Source organism: Sinocyclocheilus anshuiensis, unplaced genomic scaffold (genome assembly GCF_001515605.1).
Source record: "Sinocyclocheilus anshuiensis isolate Anshui unplaced genomic scaffold, SAMN03320099.WGS_v1.1 scaffold1289, whole genome shotgun sequence".
NCBI lineage: Eukaryota > Metazoa > Chordata > Actinopteri > Cypriniformes > Cyprinidae > Sinocyclocheilus > Sinocyclocheilus anshuiensis.
Window position 1 is genome coordinate 116689 of NW_015549731.1, and position 16978 is coordinate 133666.

At 37.5% G+C, this 16978-nt stretch overlaps 1 protein-coding gene across 3 annotated transcripts in view; it reads left to right on the forward strand.

Moving 5' to 3' along the window:
• Positions 1 to 1858: 1858 nt before the first annotated feature.
• The window catches only part of LOC107660786 (PH and SEC7 domain-containing protein 2-like), a 36762-nt gene continuing 21642 nt past the window's right edge, over positions 1859 to 16978 (forward strand). For 2 of the 3 annotated variants that reach the window (XM_016450201.1, XM_016450200.1), the window contains exons 1-2: positions 1859 to 2287; positions 3606 to 4313. In XM_016450201.1, coding sequence (XP_016305687.1) covers positions 1938 to 2287; positions 3606 to 4313 — 1058 coding nt within the window. In that variant the 5' untranslated portion in view covers positions 1859 to 1937. The remainder of the gene's footprint in view (positions 2288 to 3605; positions 4314 to 16978) is intronic. The other variant, XM_016450199.1, reaches the window with a different exon arrangement.

Sequence of the window (16978 nt, forward strand, 5' to 3'; positions counted from 1 at the left end):
AAATGATCCGGTCTTCCCATCGCTAGTGCGGTCTATTGATTAATGTTCGGCAGATGCTATTCTGCCCACTTTTCACAGTGCAATTAACATCTAATGGATAAAGTGAAGTCTTGTCCATTTGTATTCACTGAATATCCTGTTGCACTCAGAAATATGTAACAATACAGAAGTAAAATGGGTTGGCGAATACTGCTGTAATGTGCCACTGAACATCTGTCCTGTCCAGTGACGCTGTCGCCCACTGAGTTTAGGGAAGATTCCCCAGAGCAGATGTTAGAAATCAGAGCAGCATTTAAAATTAGACTCAGACTGACCCTTAAATTCACCCTCAGTGGATGGTTGTGGTCTGTGTGTTGTATTGTAAGTGTGTGTGTGAGCCTCTAGCATGTAAAACATCAGCAGTGCTTGAGGTTTGCTGAGTCAAAGATAATGCATTCTCACCGGCCTGCACTTCTGCAGGGCTGATAAAACACAAAGATGACGGCAGATAATGGAGTCTGAATTGCTGTTTAAACTTTTAAGATCCTGCCACCTGACTGCTTCAGTCTTCAGAATGCTTAATGTCACCTATAATGTGCAGTGAGCTGTGGTCTTACACGCTGGCCTGACACATTTGCTCCTCTTGTCTGATTTGATGGACTGCAGTATTCAGCAATTGGGAAAGAAACATCACAAATTAAATCTCTAGATGGTTTCAGTTGTTTCTCCTAGACAGTATTGAGATTAAATGGAGAGCATAAGAAGATTTTGCTTAAGTCTCTTGCAAATCAAATGCTTCTCCTGAGCTAAAGACTCCTGTAATCACACATAAGTCTCTTCTACACTCTTAAAAATAAAGGTTCTTTATTGGCAACTATGGTTCTATGAAGAACCTTTAACATCCATGGAACCTTTCCATTCCACAAAAGCCCAAAATGATTCTTCTTTGGCATCACTGCAAAAGCCCCCTTTTGGAACCTTTATTTTTAAGAGCATTTCAGAAGAGATTTGTCAGATTTGTCAAGATATCAAAATATGCAATCAAATGTCAGTCAAAAGCTGCATCTCATTTCAGAGTCTGCGTCCTGTGGAGGTCACATTGTAGGCTGCATGAGTCATCAATAATGTCTTATTTAAGAAAAGTAACCGTAATAAAATTGACTCGTATTCATAGTAAGGTGTAAAATACAGTAATTTCTTCTTACATTGCAATCTAACAGTTATTTCTCTTAAATGAGTCCGCTTCGATGCCGCATGTGGCCGATAAATGTGACCTCCTGAGGACGCAGCTATAGACTTATTTCTCATCAAATTCTCCAGAAAGACCAAAATTATTTATCCACTTTTATTTTTTATTTAATTTTTCCTAACCAGTAGTGATGCAACAAATTGACAACCAGTTTGTCTGTCCATAACCTTGGACATTTGGTTTTACTTGATGCTTAATGTACAGGAGTGGGATTTTGAACCAGTGAGATTTCACAGTGGGTGTGGCTATCAAGAGTGACACTTTGTTTCATTTGTTATGATTGGATTTTATGAGATTTCTTTAAATTACATATATATATATATATATATATATATATTAAAAAAAGTTAACTTTTGTTAACTTTTTTTTCAATCTTGAAAATAATGCTAATAATTTTAAAGTTATAGAAGAAATGTCTGAGAAGAGGTTGATAATTGCGTGAAACATACCTGAAAACTCCCATAACTTTGAGTTATGAACTTTTTAGCAATATTTTCACTGGAAACAAATGGGCTTTTTATGCATTCAGACAGTTTTTTCTCAGTAGGTCACTATCCTTTATTATTATTCAGGGCTCACCTTTATCCGAAATCTCATTGCTGTGTCTCACCTACTTTCTTAATAGGTTTGAACTCTACCCCCCTCCCTTGTTCCTGACCCTGACCTTGTGACCCCAGACTGCCAGGACACCGTGATTGAGGAGGCCACCATGAGTCAGGAGGGGCAGCATGACCCCCTCCGCACAGACACCCCACCTCCAGATACACCCCCAGCACCTGGAGATGAGGAGGCTGACGGCTCTACGGCGAGAGATTTGGAGCCCTGCAGTGGAACAAAGACAGAGGAGGAGCTGCAAGGTGAAGCAGAAGATGGAGATACAGAGAATAACAGAAACACACAGTCCAGTGCAGAGGAGAAGGTGACATTAGAAGAGGAAGGTAGAAACAGTGAGATTGAGGGCAGCTGCTTAGATTCTGTAACAGAAAATGGTAATCGGGACATCAGTGAAGGTGAAGACACACAGTCGCTGCTGCCTCAAAGCCCAGAAAAGGACTCGAGGTTAGTAAAATAAGATATACATTTACATACACTTTAAAGTTTGATTTCTGTCAGACTGAAGCAATATTTTTTGCACATTTTCCGAAAAATACTTTTATTTCAGCCAGAATGCATTAAATTGATCAAAAAATTCAACCAAAAAATTTTTTTGATATTTTTCACAAATTTTTATTTTAAACTTTCTATTAATCAAAGAATACTGAAAAATGTAATGAAATGTAATAAAAAATGAAGACTGAAGTAATGAAGCTGAAAATTCACCTTTGCCATCAGAGGGATAACTTATTTTTGATCAAATAAATGCAGACTTAGTGAGAAAAACAGACTTCTTTCAAAAACATTTAAAAAATCCTACTGACCCCAAACCTTTGAATGGTAATATATTTAACCCCTCAAATATTCACCTATATATCACATATACTTGAACAGACAGATGAAGACTGTAGCTCGACTGTAACTGTACTGGTAAACATAATCTCTGAATCAACATTTATAGTCAAAAGTAGGGTTGTGTGCTATTCAGAATGGAATTGAGAATCCTGAACTTGAATTGAATTTAAATTGAGGTAGTAAACAGGATGCAGAATTGCAGTTTGAATGTAAGAAAGTAAAATTAAAATGTATTTAAATTCAAAGAAATTTACATTACTCCAATATTTAAATATTTATTTTTGTTTCTCTGACACTTTATTTCAACTCTAATTTCAGTTTGACTTCCTGTGTGATGTGCCCAATTTGATTCAAAATCCAACCCTTGAAAGAAAGCCAGTTGAGAATTTTGCACTGGTGAAAAAGCGCTAAACAAATAAAATTGACTTCCAAAACACACATCCTAATGATCTTCCAAAAAGGATCAAGTTGTAGTCTGAACAGACCCAAAAAAAGATCAATAAAACCCCTTGAAAGATAAGGCTTCCATCTTTTCACAGTGAATTTCACAATGCCTGGCTTGTCATGTCTTACAAAATATTTTGAATATGAAACACATGTATTACAGAGTTTAACTGTGCAGTTTTCAGTGTCAGGCTTCACAAATGATGTGGCACGCATGTTACAATGAGGGTGGGGAGATATTTTGGGCACCATACATGGCAGGGGAGCTGTCCTGAATGATGCTTCTCTCTGCTGGGACTCCTCCGCTGCAGTCGTGATGAAGAACTGTGACAGCAGCCCGACTAAAGATAGGAACACACGCAGCCAGGCTAAAAGCCTTTGTGTATAGTCTAAAGCAAGACCTCTTTAGCCAGGTGTGTCTGTGTGATGTGATTTTTACCAGATACATTTGGGAATGCATTAACTGGCATCTTTGTTACTGCAGGTTTGAGAACGGGACCGAAGATGACAGCGAAGGGCGGGAGGACGAGGAGGGGGTCCTGGAGGAGCCTTCAGCACAGGGGAACATAGACGCCTTCAGCTCCACATTTGAGCTCTCCGTAGAAGAAGCGGATGCTGAGGTAGAGGACGAGGACGGCGGAGAGGAAAGGGAGACCCGAAATCAGGACAGTTTCAGCTCTACATTTGAGAGCATTGTGGAGCAGGTCGCCAAGACCACGGCTGTGGAGGAGGAAGAGGACGAAGGAGAGGAAGAGTACGACAGGACAAAAGAGAGCCAGGATGGCTTCAGCTCCACATTCGAGCGCATCGTCGAGTCAGAGCTTCTAAGAGGCGGGACTTGCTACAGCAGTCTGGATTCATTGGACGTGTTGTCGCTCACCGACGAGACGGACAGCTGCGTCAGCTTTGAGGCGCCCCTCACCCCTCTCATCCACCAGAGGGCCCTAATGGGCCCTGAACCTCCAGAACTGGAGCTGGAGACTGTGCAGGAAGGGGCTGAGGGCGAGGCTGAGCTGGGGATGGAGACGGCAAGGGATGAAGCCAGCTCTGCAAGTCCACTACGGATCACTATTCCAGGAAGCAGGTCGGAAAATGTCTTGAGCCAGCCGGCACAATGGAGCATCCCTAATGGATTCCACATTGAGCTGCCTGGGAATGGAGAGAGTGGAGGAACAATGCCAAACTCTATCAGGTAAGGATGCAACTAAATCTCCTTTTTGATCTGCCCAGTAGATGGCATGCAGCACTAGTTAATAACATGGCCTTTAACTAGTGAGCAACAAGTTCCATACTTCGTGATTTCATCCCAGCATAGACAATGGCTCCTCTGGATTGGAGTCAAGATTCAATCCACAGTCAATGTTTGCTAATTGTTACTCTGATCAGAAATGTATAGAAATTAGCAACCTAGGCTCATTGGAAAAACATGGCTCTACCTACATTATTACAAAAATGTACCAACACATAAAATTCCAAATGAAATTAACAGGGTTTTTTTTCACGCAGTTTCTTGCACAATACCATAGTGCATGATTTGTAAATTAATACATTATGACATTTGCATCACATAACTACCTCCAAATGTATGGCTTTTCGGATGTAGTGAACTTGTGTAACCCCTCTCTCCCGGGTCCTCACCGCCACACCTCGTTCTCGATTCCGAGTGGGTCTCCGGCATTGGAGGTGGACGCACTAACAAGGAGGCTAAAGACTGCAGCCCCTAGCATCAGTCGCTAGTGCGTCTCTTGAGATCAGGGGAGTGAGGTTTACCTGCAAAGCACCTACTCGCTGGCCTCCGTTACACTCACCCCCCTAATCCTCACTCCCATCAGGGTCACGGCACCAATGTAACCCCTCTCTCCCGGGTCCTCACCGCCACACCTCGTTCTCGTTCCGAGTGGGTCTTGATCCCGGGTCTCCGGCATGGGAGACGGACGCACTAACAAGGAGGCTAAAGACTGCAGCCCCTAACGTCAGTCGCTAGTGCCTTTCTTGAGATCAGGGGAGTGAGGTTTACCTGCACAGCACCTACTCGCTGGCCTCCGTTACACTTGCTTGGTAGCTCACCTGGTACAGCGCTGCACTTGTGATGCAGAGCATTTGGGTACAAGTCCCATGAAACACAAGTCACTTGTAGAAGTAAGCAAAATAGAATGGTTGCTTCAACAGATGTGTTTTTATCTCACATTTGCTTTTACATTTTAGAGCCAATTACCGGGAATTTCATTTACGAATTTCCATGATACATTCAACAACAAACATTGTCAGAAGTCATCTGTTTTGGATAAAACTGCAAGTGCTTTTAGTGCCACTCACTGGACATTTTACTTTGAAAGTGTTGCAAAACGTGCAAGAAGTCTCGTAATATTATTTTGCAGAAATGTCTCCACAGGCACATTTTCCAGTGAGCCTGGTTTGGAAATGAGACCATTTAGGAGGGTAGCCTATCGTGTCCGTTTTAAAGGGAGTATCACACTGTGACCTAGCCGACTGGAAACTTCTTTATATTGCACGGATCTGTGCCAGTATCCAAGACGAAAGATTTCCACCTCTGGGAGCCAGTGAAGGATGGGTCTAATATTGCTGCCGTCTCTCTCTCCCTCTCTCTCTGCATCCATCTGGACTGGACGCAGCAGCAGATGTTGTCGTTTTTTTCCTTCCCAGTTTTAAGTGACTAGCAGCTTCCTGCCCCCCAGTCTGCCTGAATGAGGCATTGTTTTTAGGGAGTGACATCATCGCCTTTGGCTTTCCTCTTTCATGACGGGAGCCTTGCTCTAGTTTTCAGGCACACTGTGCTTTATCTGACTGCCGCTTGTCTATGCCTCCATTAGCGTCCTTCTGTATCAATGCAGTTAGTTTTCATTCACTGACAGGGTCAAAGCTACATTTGGTCGGGTCCAGTTGACCTCCATATTGCACACTATTCATTAAAACTCCCCTCTTTTAGCATTAGTGGCTAACTTTATTAGCCTGTGGTCTACCAGAAGCTGGTAATGCTACACTAGCCACATGTGTTCTTCATTTGTAGTTCTTTGGAGTTGCATGATGGTTGAATATGGTGGATAAACTCATCACAGAGAACAGAACGAGTGCTGCACAGTGTCTACAATCGCTAACAGAAGGAAAAGAGCATATGCTGGTAATTAGCAAATCCACAGAGCCTCACAAGCATCATGATTGCTAGGGAGTTACTTAAAACATAGTCTGTTTGCGTGAGTTGTGCTCCATTCAGAATTGAATTGAAAATGCATTTAAAATTTCAGTTCAGTTTCTGAATTTGCATTGAAGTAGCAAACAGGATGCAGAATTGCACATTAGAGTTAACATGAACTGAAATTCAAAATTCAAAAATTAATTCAAGCTCTGATTTTTTTTTTTTTTTTACAAAGGCAAAGTTAATCAAGACAAAATCTGAATGTTGGCTAGACAAAAAAACTTTTTTTAGACAAAAAAAAAAAAGTTTATATAAATAGAAATTCAAAATCTGTACAAATATATTTCATCATATTTTATACATTATCATTTGTGGACCAGACGCGTAAACTTTTGAAACATGAAGTTGCTGTGGGAAATATAGAAGGCTTTATTTAAATAACCAACAGCCTTTAGCTTACGTTGCAGCTATGAACCTTGATTTGCTACTTGCTATTTCTAGTTAAAGGGAGAGGATGTTTGCATTCAGGAGGGTGTTTATGTGAAAAAAGTTATCAATATCTCTTATACATAAGTGAATGCTAGCATTTTGAGGCCTCACTAACAGGACCATAACCACCATAGACATTGAAGGGCACATGTCCACTTCAATATTCACATTTTCAGTCAACTGATATGAGTTTTCATTTCTTGAATTATTATATTTTTAATCAATCCTAATCCTGAATATGTTCTTTAGTTACACAACGATTACAGCCCTTCGTTGACTATTAGATTAGTGTTTCATGGAAATCCCTGTTTACCCAAAACTAGGATATAGCTGTGCATTGGAGAGGAAATGCAAGCGAATCCCAAACTATTCATCAACAAATCCCTCAGTTGTTCAAAGCATTCTTTGCTGTGCATGAGTAAGTGTGCAAGTAAATGCATGCTTTTATGTACGATAGCAATGATTTTCTATTAGGAATTCACACTGCTGAAACTTATAACACTCTCTCCTGCCTTCTTAAGAGTAATCTGTTCATTTTCATAAGGTCCATGCTTCATTACCTCTCCACTAAGACTGACCTGAGTTTAGACACGATTAGGTGATTGATCTGTCAGCTCTGACTGCCTTAGAAAAGGTCAATATGTGACATGAAATGTGATGCATTTTTATATATTGCACCGCAGGCGGTCTCTTTTTTTCACCCATTTGATGGCATAGGCACAGAGACAATCATCTCAGCCATGACCTCGCCTCCTTTACCACCCCCATGCCTTTCTGAAGCCTGCACCTATCCACACAAAAGAACACACTCATTTATTCTTGCTTTATCAGAGACTCATAATCTCATTCTTTATCTCTCACTGTCATGCACACATCCACAAACCACATTCATATGCACCCCCATCACACACACACACACACACACACACACACACACTAGGGCTGTCAAAATGACTGAAAAACTAAATTCGAATTTTCTACTTAAATATTATAAAAATTCGAATTATATTCAAATTTAAAAGGCATAATTTCAGTTAGGGGAAAAAAAGCTTTTGGCTTCTCTCAAGAGAGAAGAATGGCCACAAGAGGGCACATCGTGCAAAATATTATGCACGTTTCTTCAAAGCGTTATAAAATAACGCGACTATCTTTGGGGAAAAAAAGTGCATAATGTTTCAAATAATGTTTATAAACCATATATAATTAATAGAGTTGCTTAAACAATTAGAGGGAAAAAAAACGGCACCATGCATGTATGTATAGTTTAATACAAAGGACCGAAAACCAATCACAAAGAGTAGGCTACTTTCTTCGTTTATAAACATGAGATACAGTGGGATGGGGAAAAACCGCCATAAAATATTGAGATGTTTTTTAAAAGTTGAACTTGCATTAATTTTACATGGCTTTCTAAACATGGTGCTCTCTTGTGCCAGACGCGCGTGCAACGCTGATAGATGTCCCTCTAGAAAATGTGATAAATATGCGTTCTGTGTGAACGGCTTGGTTTCAGTTTTGACGTAAACAACATCTTCTCCACACTGATGCTCTCGTTTTCCGCAAGATATTGAATGAACAACGTAGCAGCGCCGCATCTAGTGGGTTCAACTGGATAGGCTAACAAAAGAATTAAAATGCAATGACACTTACATCGGCGTCGCATTTCGTGCGCCACTGATAGGCTGCCTGACGGCTGACGCAGACGCAATGTTTTTGCATTCGAATGTGGATTTTTTTTTTTTTAATTCGACGAATATTTGAAATTTTAATTTTTTTTTGACAGCCCTAACACACACACAGGCAAACTTCCTGCCTGGTTCCGCTCCATCCTGGTTGTGTGTGTAGAAGCAGCAGGTGAGTGCTGTCTAGCTGATGATTATCCCTACAGGATGCAGGAGAGCTGCACACACACACACACACACACACACACACAGTCTCTCTCTTTCTGACATCTACACACTGGCTGAGATAAACATTGCACACACACACTTGCATACTTTCATACAACAAAGAGAAAGGATTACTGTTGTAATCCTTTGTATTTCTCAAAAAACACAGGCCTTTTCTTTTTTCAAAGGTATTTTGCTTGTGCGAAATCAATACTATTTACTCAATTACTCTTGGAGGTATTGACGCTCACATCCCTTGATAACTGCGTTTGTAGTCTATTAGTGTTATACACTTTCTGAAATATGTCTTTAACCTATGGAGAGTAAAATATAGATCCTCTAGTTGTGAAAAATCAAACCAAGTTTTACTGCAAATACAAAACATTTTCTTAATCACCATTATCTTGTGCTCCAGTAAATATATCTAAACCTCTTTTAAATAAGAAAAATTTAAGGGCATATATGTGCATATATTTGTTAATTAACTTTTATGTATTTCATTATGTCAATATGTATCTTTTGATATATACAGTATCTCAAATTATTGCATTTTGATAGTGTATTTTCAAAAATGTTTTCATAACACTTTATCAAAATGCAATAATACAATAATCTATTTATTAATATACTTTTATATCTCTTTACTTTTTATATCTCTTTTTCATGATATATATATATATATATATATATATATATAGTCTATTTACAGTTAACATTAAATCAAAATTAATCCTATTTATCGGTTAATGCATGTTAATGGTGCACATTATTTCAAATAAAAAAAGATGGTAAGGAGAGAGAGAAAAGTTATTACTAAAGTAAGTGTGTGTGTATGTGTCAGAATACATCACGATGGGTCTCTGTCATTCGCACTGTGCCGTGCTGTTAAATCCTCGCAAGACCATATCACAGAGAAGTCTTTCTTTACTGGGTTTAGACCCAGTCTATAATTAGCTCCATCCAGTCTCTGTCTGACACTTCAGTACTGCTGTCAGTTGCTCAGCAGCTTAAAGTGACTGCAAGAATGGGAAAAAAATGTTTAAAGCAATAGTTCAGCCAAATATAAACATTTGTCATCATTTACTCACCCTCATGTCGTTTCAAATGACTTGCGTAGATAACTTATTTTCTTCTGTGCAACACAAAAGGTGATTTTTGAAGAATATCCTGACTTCTATTCATTATAATGAAAGTAAATGAGGACTGGAGCTGTCAAGCTTTAAAAAAAAAACACTCAAAAGCACCATTAAGATAAATGTACTGAAGTCCAGATTTTCAGAGAATATCTTAAGTTTCAGTATTTTCCTTACACAAAGCTGCTGTATGGCTTCAGAAGACTTGTGCACAAGTCATATGAATGACTTTTATGATACTTTTATGGTGCCTTTTTGTAATTTTGTAGCTTTTAAGTGCCCTGAAAAAAATGCTAAAATTAAATCTCAGGTCAAGGGTATTCCAGTGAAGATTCAAGAGGTCCATTCTCTTTATTTCCTTTCCATCAAAGGTCCATAGAATCAGATGCCATTATGTTGTATGGCTTTGAAATGAAAAAAAAAAAAAAGCCATGTGCATGTCATGAATATTATTGATCATTTTCAAGTTGGCAGCCAGAATATTTTGTGACAGAAAGAAATAATAAATCCTATATAATCTAAACAGTCTCCGGACAGTGTTTTTATTGTTAACTAAAGCTAAAACTATTAAAAATTGTTTTCAGTAAATTAAATAAAACTAAAAGAAAATGTAAATGTTAGATTAAGAAAAATTAAATGAAAATAAATTCATTTTTGAAAATGAATGAAACATTAATTGATTAAATGTTGCCTTGGCAACAAAATTAAATAATTTTAAAGTCTACTGACTAACTAAATGTATGCTTTCTCTCTCTCTTTACATATAAACAAAACAAAAACAAATAAAAATATAACAGAATGATTAAAATAGAAAATAAAATTAAAACAGAAAATATAAAAAATAATAAAAAATGATTAAGCTAATTCAAAATATTAATAAATACTTTAATAGTATAATAATAGTAAAATAGTGCTGTCTCCAAAAAGAGAGCCAACAATATTTGCAGTACTGCCAAGTTTCAAATGGTAAGATAGAGTAGTAAAGAAGAAATTACATCAATTTAAAATACAGTTTATTCAAAGCAAGCACTTCTGGTGCAGATCAGTTTCTGCATCTGGAGCTAAACTTAACTCTAGGTGATACTGAGATGGTCAAGTACAAAGAGACAGAGAGAGCGAGAGAGAAGGATGATTATTATTTTCTATGATAGGGCGGCGTCAGCTGTAATGATCATTGTAACCAATTATGATGGTCATTCAGCTGAATGATCTGATGTTTGTTGATGAGAAGACAAACATGTTGTGACTGCAGGTTACTGAAGCATGCATATACCACACTCACACACACTAACAAGGCACTTTACTGTATCATACATCATAGGAGCTTGGCCCCACATCCTCATCTTGAAGAGATAACTGCAAATTTTAAATATAAAGCGGTACGGGTGGACGAATTCAGAAGGATAGAGCATTTTGTCATGAAGTCATGGTCTGTGTGTGAGTGTGTTGGACGTTATCTGTATCCATTCTGCCTTTATGGAGGTGAGTGAGTCACTGCTTAATGGAAATGTTGTTGCGCTGCATCACATGTTCCAGTTTGTTGTGAGCTCAAATATTTTAGACTTGAAATAATCCATATTTTTTATGCACTCAAGTTTTTTATTTTAGTATTTATTTTAGTGTTACTGGTAACAAATTGCACATTTTGGAACTGACTTCTGGGCTCTTGTGATTCTCAAGTATAGGCTATTTGCTTCAGACTAGTATTTGTTGTTAGTAACAGTTTTAAACTTGGTAAGATTTCTGTAACAATCAAGTAGTCATTTTATTTTACCATGATGAACCACTAGTAAAAGTAGAAGTAGGCCTAATATTGTTCCTTGTGGTAATGAAATGGCTATTAACTTTACCTCTAAGGCTACTATCTACTAAATAGTTAGCAGGAAACTAAAATGCAAACTAGTAGATTGGATTGGAATAGTTGAGAAAAAAATCAATGAATGCTAATCTGATTTCTATCATAACAATATTTATACATTAATTCACTCATTCATTCATTTCCCTGAGAATTTCAGAGTATTTAATAGTGTCATATTTTTATGCAGTATTATAAGGGTCTCTTGTTTGATGCCATGATGATTGGCTCCCAGTTTCGAGTTTCCATTTTTGTATTATTTATATTACTTGCTGATGTACCAGGCCATGATGGTAAAATAACTGTTTTTATTAGTCTTTGTTGCTATTAGTTATGTTTTATGAATAAATGTAATAGAGTTTGACATCGATGAGCGTAAGGGATGAAGAGAGGCAGGGGCGGATTTAGTGAATTGGGGGCCCCAGGTAAAATATAGGAATGGGGCCCTATACATTTGCGCACATTTTCCTAGATCCACCTTAAGGTTCCTTTTGTGTTGTGATGCTTGCTTCTGCACAATGGTGCCCCATAGTTGTGTCCGATGTTTCTACATGTTTTAATGTACATGTTATAATGGCTTTCTTTCATATTGTAGACCACGAAATAGCAACTGATTTACAGTTGAGATACAGGTTTCACAAAAACAAAATAAATTATTAAATGATAAACATCACAATTGAGCGTTTAAACCAGGGGTGAATCAGAAGTATAAATTATTGTTTTAATTTAAAACGGGGTTATGTAGGTGGATTTTCGCATTGGTAGACCACGAAATAGCAACTGATTTACAGTTGAGATGCAGGTTTTCACAAAAAACAAAATAAATTATAAAATGATAAACCTCACAACTGAGCGTTTAAACCAGGGGTGAGTCAGATGTATAAATTATTATATTAATTTAAAACGTGGTTATGTGGGTGGATTTCTGCATTGGTCTGAACAAAAACTACAGACTGGATTATTGAAAATGAACATTCATTCTCTGCCAGTAGGAGGCTCTTTTGGAATGTCAGAAATATAGAATGAGAAAAGTCTGAAAAAATATAGCCTATATTGACCAGGAAAGTCCACTGATGAGTTACCAGCTTCAGCCTGTGTGCAAAGGCTGTCTAATTCTAAACTTTAAAATGTTTATTTGTAGTTATTTTAACTACAAATTTAAATAAACAGCGTCAGCCTGTGTGCAAAGGCTGTCTAATTCTAGACTTTAAAATACGTGTATTTTTAGTTATTTTAACTACAAATTTAAATAAAACTGAAAAAATTATGAAAAGGCAATTATACATTTACACACCTAAGGATTATATCAACCAAAAAAGTAACTGCGTATGTGTCCTCTACTTTGTTAGTAAGCAAGCATTTAAAACCGTTATAAACATATAATACACACTGTTTCTCAATATTTAATTACAGCTTCAGATGCATGTTATTTTCATCTCCTTCAAGCAGGATACACAAAAAGCACGTTCAACTCGGACGGTTGTCGTGGTAATAAACACTGTAAACAGCAACCGTTCACTTGTCAGCGCTTAATGCGCATCTCCTATATGAAAAGCATTTTAGGGGGCCCTTGGCTTTTGGGGGCCCAAGGCGGTCGCCTACCTTTGCCTAATGGGTAAGTCCGCCCCTGAAGAAAGGCACAACTCTGATAGTAGACAGCTAGACACGGCGGCGCGAGACAGTCCAGACTTCGGCCTGGCGCTCCCGGGCTCCGGTCCAGATCGCTACTTCAACATTGGAAATATGGAAATGTAGCCCCGGCAGGACTCAATTTGAGTAATCCAATCCATCCAGAGCGCCTCTCTCCGCCCCCTTCCCTTGTGTCCGACTTTGAGGAACTTCACAATGGGAAGCCGTTTGCGCCAACGAGCCGGAGCTACACGCGCGCGCGCATTCTCTTTGAATTAGTCGCGTCAAAACTTGTATTTGTCGAAGAACATGACCGGGATGCGGCGACACACACCGCCAGAACGCCCCTTTTAGCCGCAAAAGCGTCGAAAACTTATTCCATTTGGGAAAAACCTGATTACTCAATGCGCAAAGCGCCTGAAGGCGAATGGAGTTAAAGGGGTTTTTCTCGCTCCGCGCGGGACTGATGCCTGCTCTCCAGTGAAAGATGTGGAAAGATGAATATGAAGTGCATTTCGACTTTCTTCTGGGACTTCTGTAAGTTTTTCTCTAGCTTTTGTTGCTTCTACATTGTGTATATCGCTTTAAAAGGCCTGCAACTGACGCAATAGACTTAAAAATGTAGAAACTTGGTTTGAATTTCTGTCATTAAGTGTAAGTTTTATTCTTGTGTTATGTGAAATGTATTCATTGACGTTACTGAAGCTAAAAGTCTTGGGTTTTCTCTCTGCAGGCAGGGTTTGTTTGAACTTTATCTACGTTTTTTGGGGGACATCTCACCCTTTGGTCTTTTGTGGACACATCTGTTGGTTGTTTTTCCTGTCTATGGGACACTCTTTGAATATTGTAGTGGTGACCGGGGCTAGTTGTCACAGTTTTACTCCAGTTATTATTTCGTAGCATAGATTTATTTTTGAAATAATGATATTATTATTTTTTTCTTTATTTTTTTGAAGTCCTTGAAGTCTTAAAATAAGCTCTTGAATAGTTCCACCATTATTTCCCAGGAAAAAAGATACAGTTCATTTAACACACTGACCTTTTGTGACAACATGCCCCACTTGGGGGACCAGCTGTTAGCATTTCAACTACATTCTTAAAGCAGTTACAAAACAGAAAAAATGTCAAAGGATACAACCAAACAAATACATAAAACTATTGTTTTTACCAGCAAATATTATAATTGATGATTTGCATAAAATGACAACCTGTAAAACACAGGTGACAACTTGTCGGAATAAAAATGCAACAACCTGCCCTGACCTGGCATTTATGATGGGGAGCGGGGGACCTTTGTGCAAAGAACATCAATCTTTCAGTTAAAATCTCACTGTATTATATATTTGACTCTGGTCTGAATGTATGCCAGTGTGGTTTTATTGTATTCACTTGTTACTCAAAGCTTGTACAAAAACATGATGGCATTAGACTATTAATTTAAAGGAAAGAATTTACATATATTATTGTAATTTAAAACAGTTTGAGCTAGGTGTTCGATACCAGCATACAAAAACACTAATAATAAAAAAAAACATTGCCCACAACGTGACAACATGCCCCAGTCTCATCCAAAGTTAGATTTTAAAAGAAGAGTGCAGCCAAAAATAAAAATTCTGTCTTCATTTTCAAACCTGTATGATTTTACTACTTCTGTGGAATACAAGATAAGATATTTTGAAGAAAATTAGTAGCCAAATGAATTCTGGTCCTATTGACTTCCATAGTATGTACAAAACTAAATAAATACTATGGAAGTCAATGGGACCCAAAATTGTCTGTTTACCAGCACTCTTCAAAATATCTTCTTTTGTGTTCCACAGAAGAAAGAAACGCAAACAGGTTTGGAATGATGTGAGGGTGAGTAAATGATGACAGAATTTTCATTTTTGGGTGAACTATACCTTTAATCTCTCATCTCTTCCATCATCAGATGATTTTGGATAAATACATAGCCTGAGGGTCTATATTGTGAGCGTGTCTTTGGTTGCCTAAATTCCCATCGTAACCAGAATGTTTTCATTGCACGTTCTGATGCGTAATGCATTTCTGTCCGACCCTGCTGGTTTGATATATCCCAGTAAGAGAATACACACACACACAAAGGGGGATTTGTGTTTTTGGCTAATTGACAAGGACGCAGCAACTCATTCACACCTCGCTCTGTTCATCCAACACACCCTCTCTGACAGCATCAGAGCAGGCAGTGAGAGACGTTGGCATGTGAGTCACAGACAAGCAGTCTCATGTTTAATCTCCTGCCTTGCTCAGCAGCAGCGCAGGTCCATACAGAGACACGGCTGTTGGCTTCTTGTACAGTAGGATCACTGTATATCAGTGCTGGCACATTAAGCCCTGCCATAGTCACTTATAATGTTTATCTACCCTCTAGAGCTGCGGTTAGCAGGACAACAGGCTGTGATTTATTTTTAACTAATGAAGTCACTTATGTGTAAGTTCTTTGTGTTGTCTAGGAATTAAACACCATTACAAAGAATACTCTGGTGGTCCCATTGTACCGTGATGGTATCATATGGTAATATTGTGGTACTTTGACATTGTACTTTGACAGTGATACTAAATCATTATCATATTCATATACCATGGTACATGTCCAAAAAACATTGTAAACAATTAATAAAAACTATAATAAACACAAATAGTCAGTAAATAAATGTAATTATATTTATAAAAAAATATATATTTATTTCTAATAAGATTAACAAATAAATAAATAAAATGTTATATGACAGAATGGATAACATTCTAAATCAGTTTAGCCTAAATGAAGTCTCTCATTAATGGCTAGTTTTGGACCTGTTGGTTTGCAATGATTAATACTTAAACTACTGTTCAAAAATTTGGCGTTGATAAGACATTTTAATATTTTTGAAAGAGGTCTCTAATGTTCACCAAGGCTGCATTTATTTGATTACAAATACAGTAAAAGCAGTAATATTGTGAAATATTATTACAATTTAATATTTTAATATATTTTAAAATTGAATTTATTCCTATGATGGCAAATCAGTGTTGAAAACAGATGTGCTGCTTAATATTGTTGTCGAAACTGTGATACATCCCCCAGGATTCTTTGATGAATAGAAAGTTCAGTAGAGCAGCATTTCATTGAAACTGAAATATTTTGTAACATTACAATTGGCTTTACTGTCACTTTTCATCAGTTTAATGCACTTTTGCTAAAAAGTATTAATTTCTTAAATTTCTTTTACAATCTTACTCCCCCATATTTTTGAGCAGAAGTGCATTTTTCCCCGCAAATAATACAATGTGTGTGTGTGTGTGTGTGTGTGTGTGTGTGTGTGTGACACACACACACATACATATATGGGCCATTCTACAGAATTGGTGCAAACTACTGTCCCACAACCAAAAAACACATTTAAAAATAATTTAATTATTCAAATCTTAAATGTTTATTAAGATCCTTCTATTATCTATTGAAACCCACAATAATATTTACAATATTAGTAAGCTTAATATATATAATAAAATAATCATTCATTGGGTACTTTCAATTGGGAGGTGGCTTTCCCGAACCCTAACACCTAATGTTAACACCTTTCAACTTATTGAAATAATTTTTTTATTTTTTTTTATTGTTGTTTTTAAAAGTATGTTTTTGATTCTTTTAAAAAGTGAAAAAAAAAATAAAAAATATATATATATATATATATATATTTATTTTAT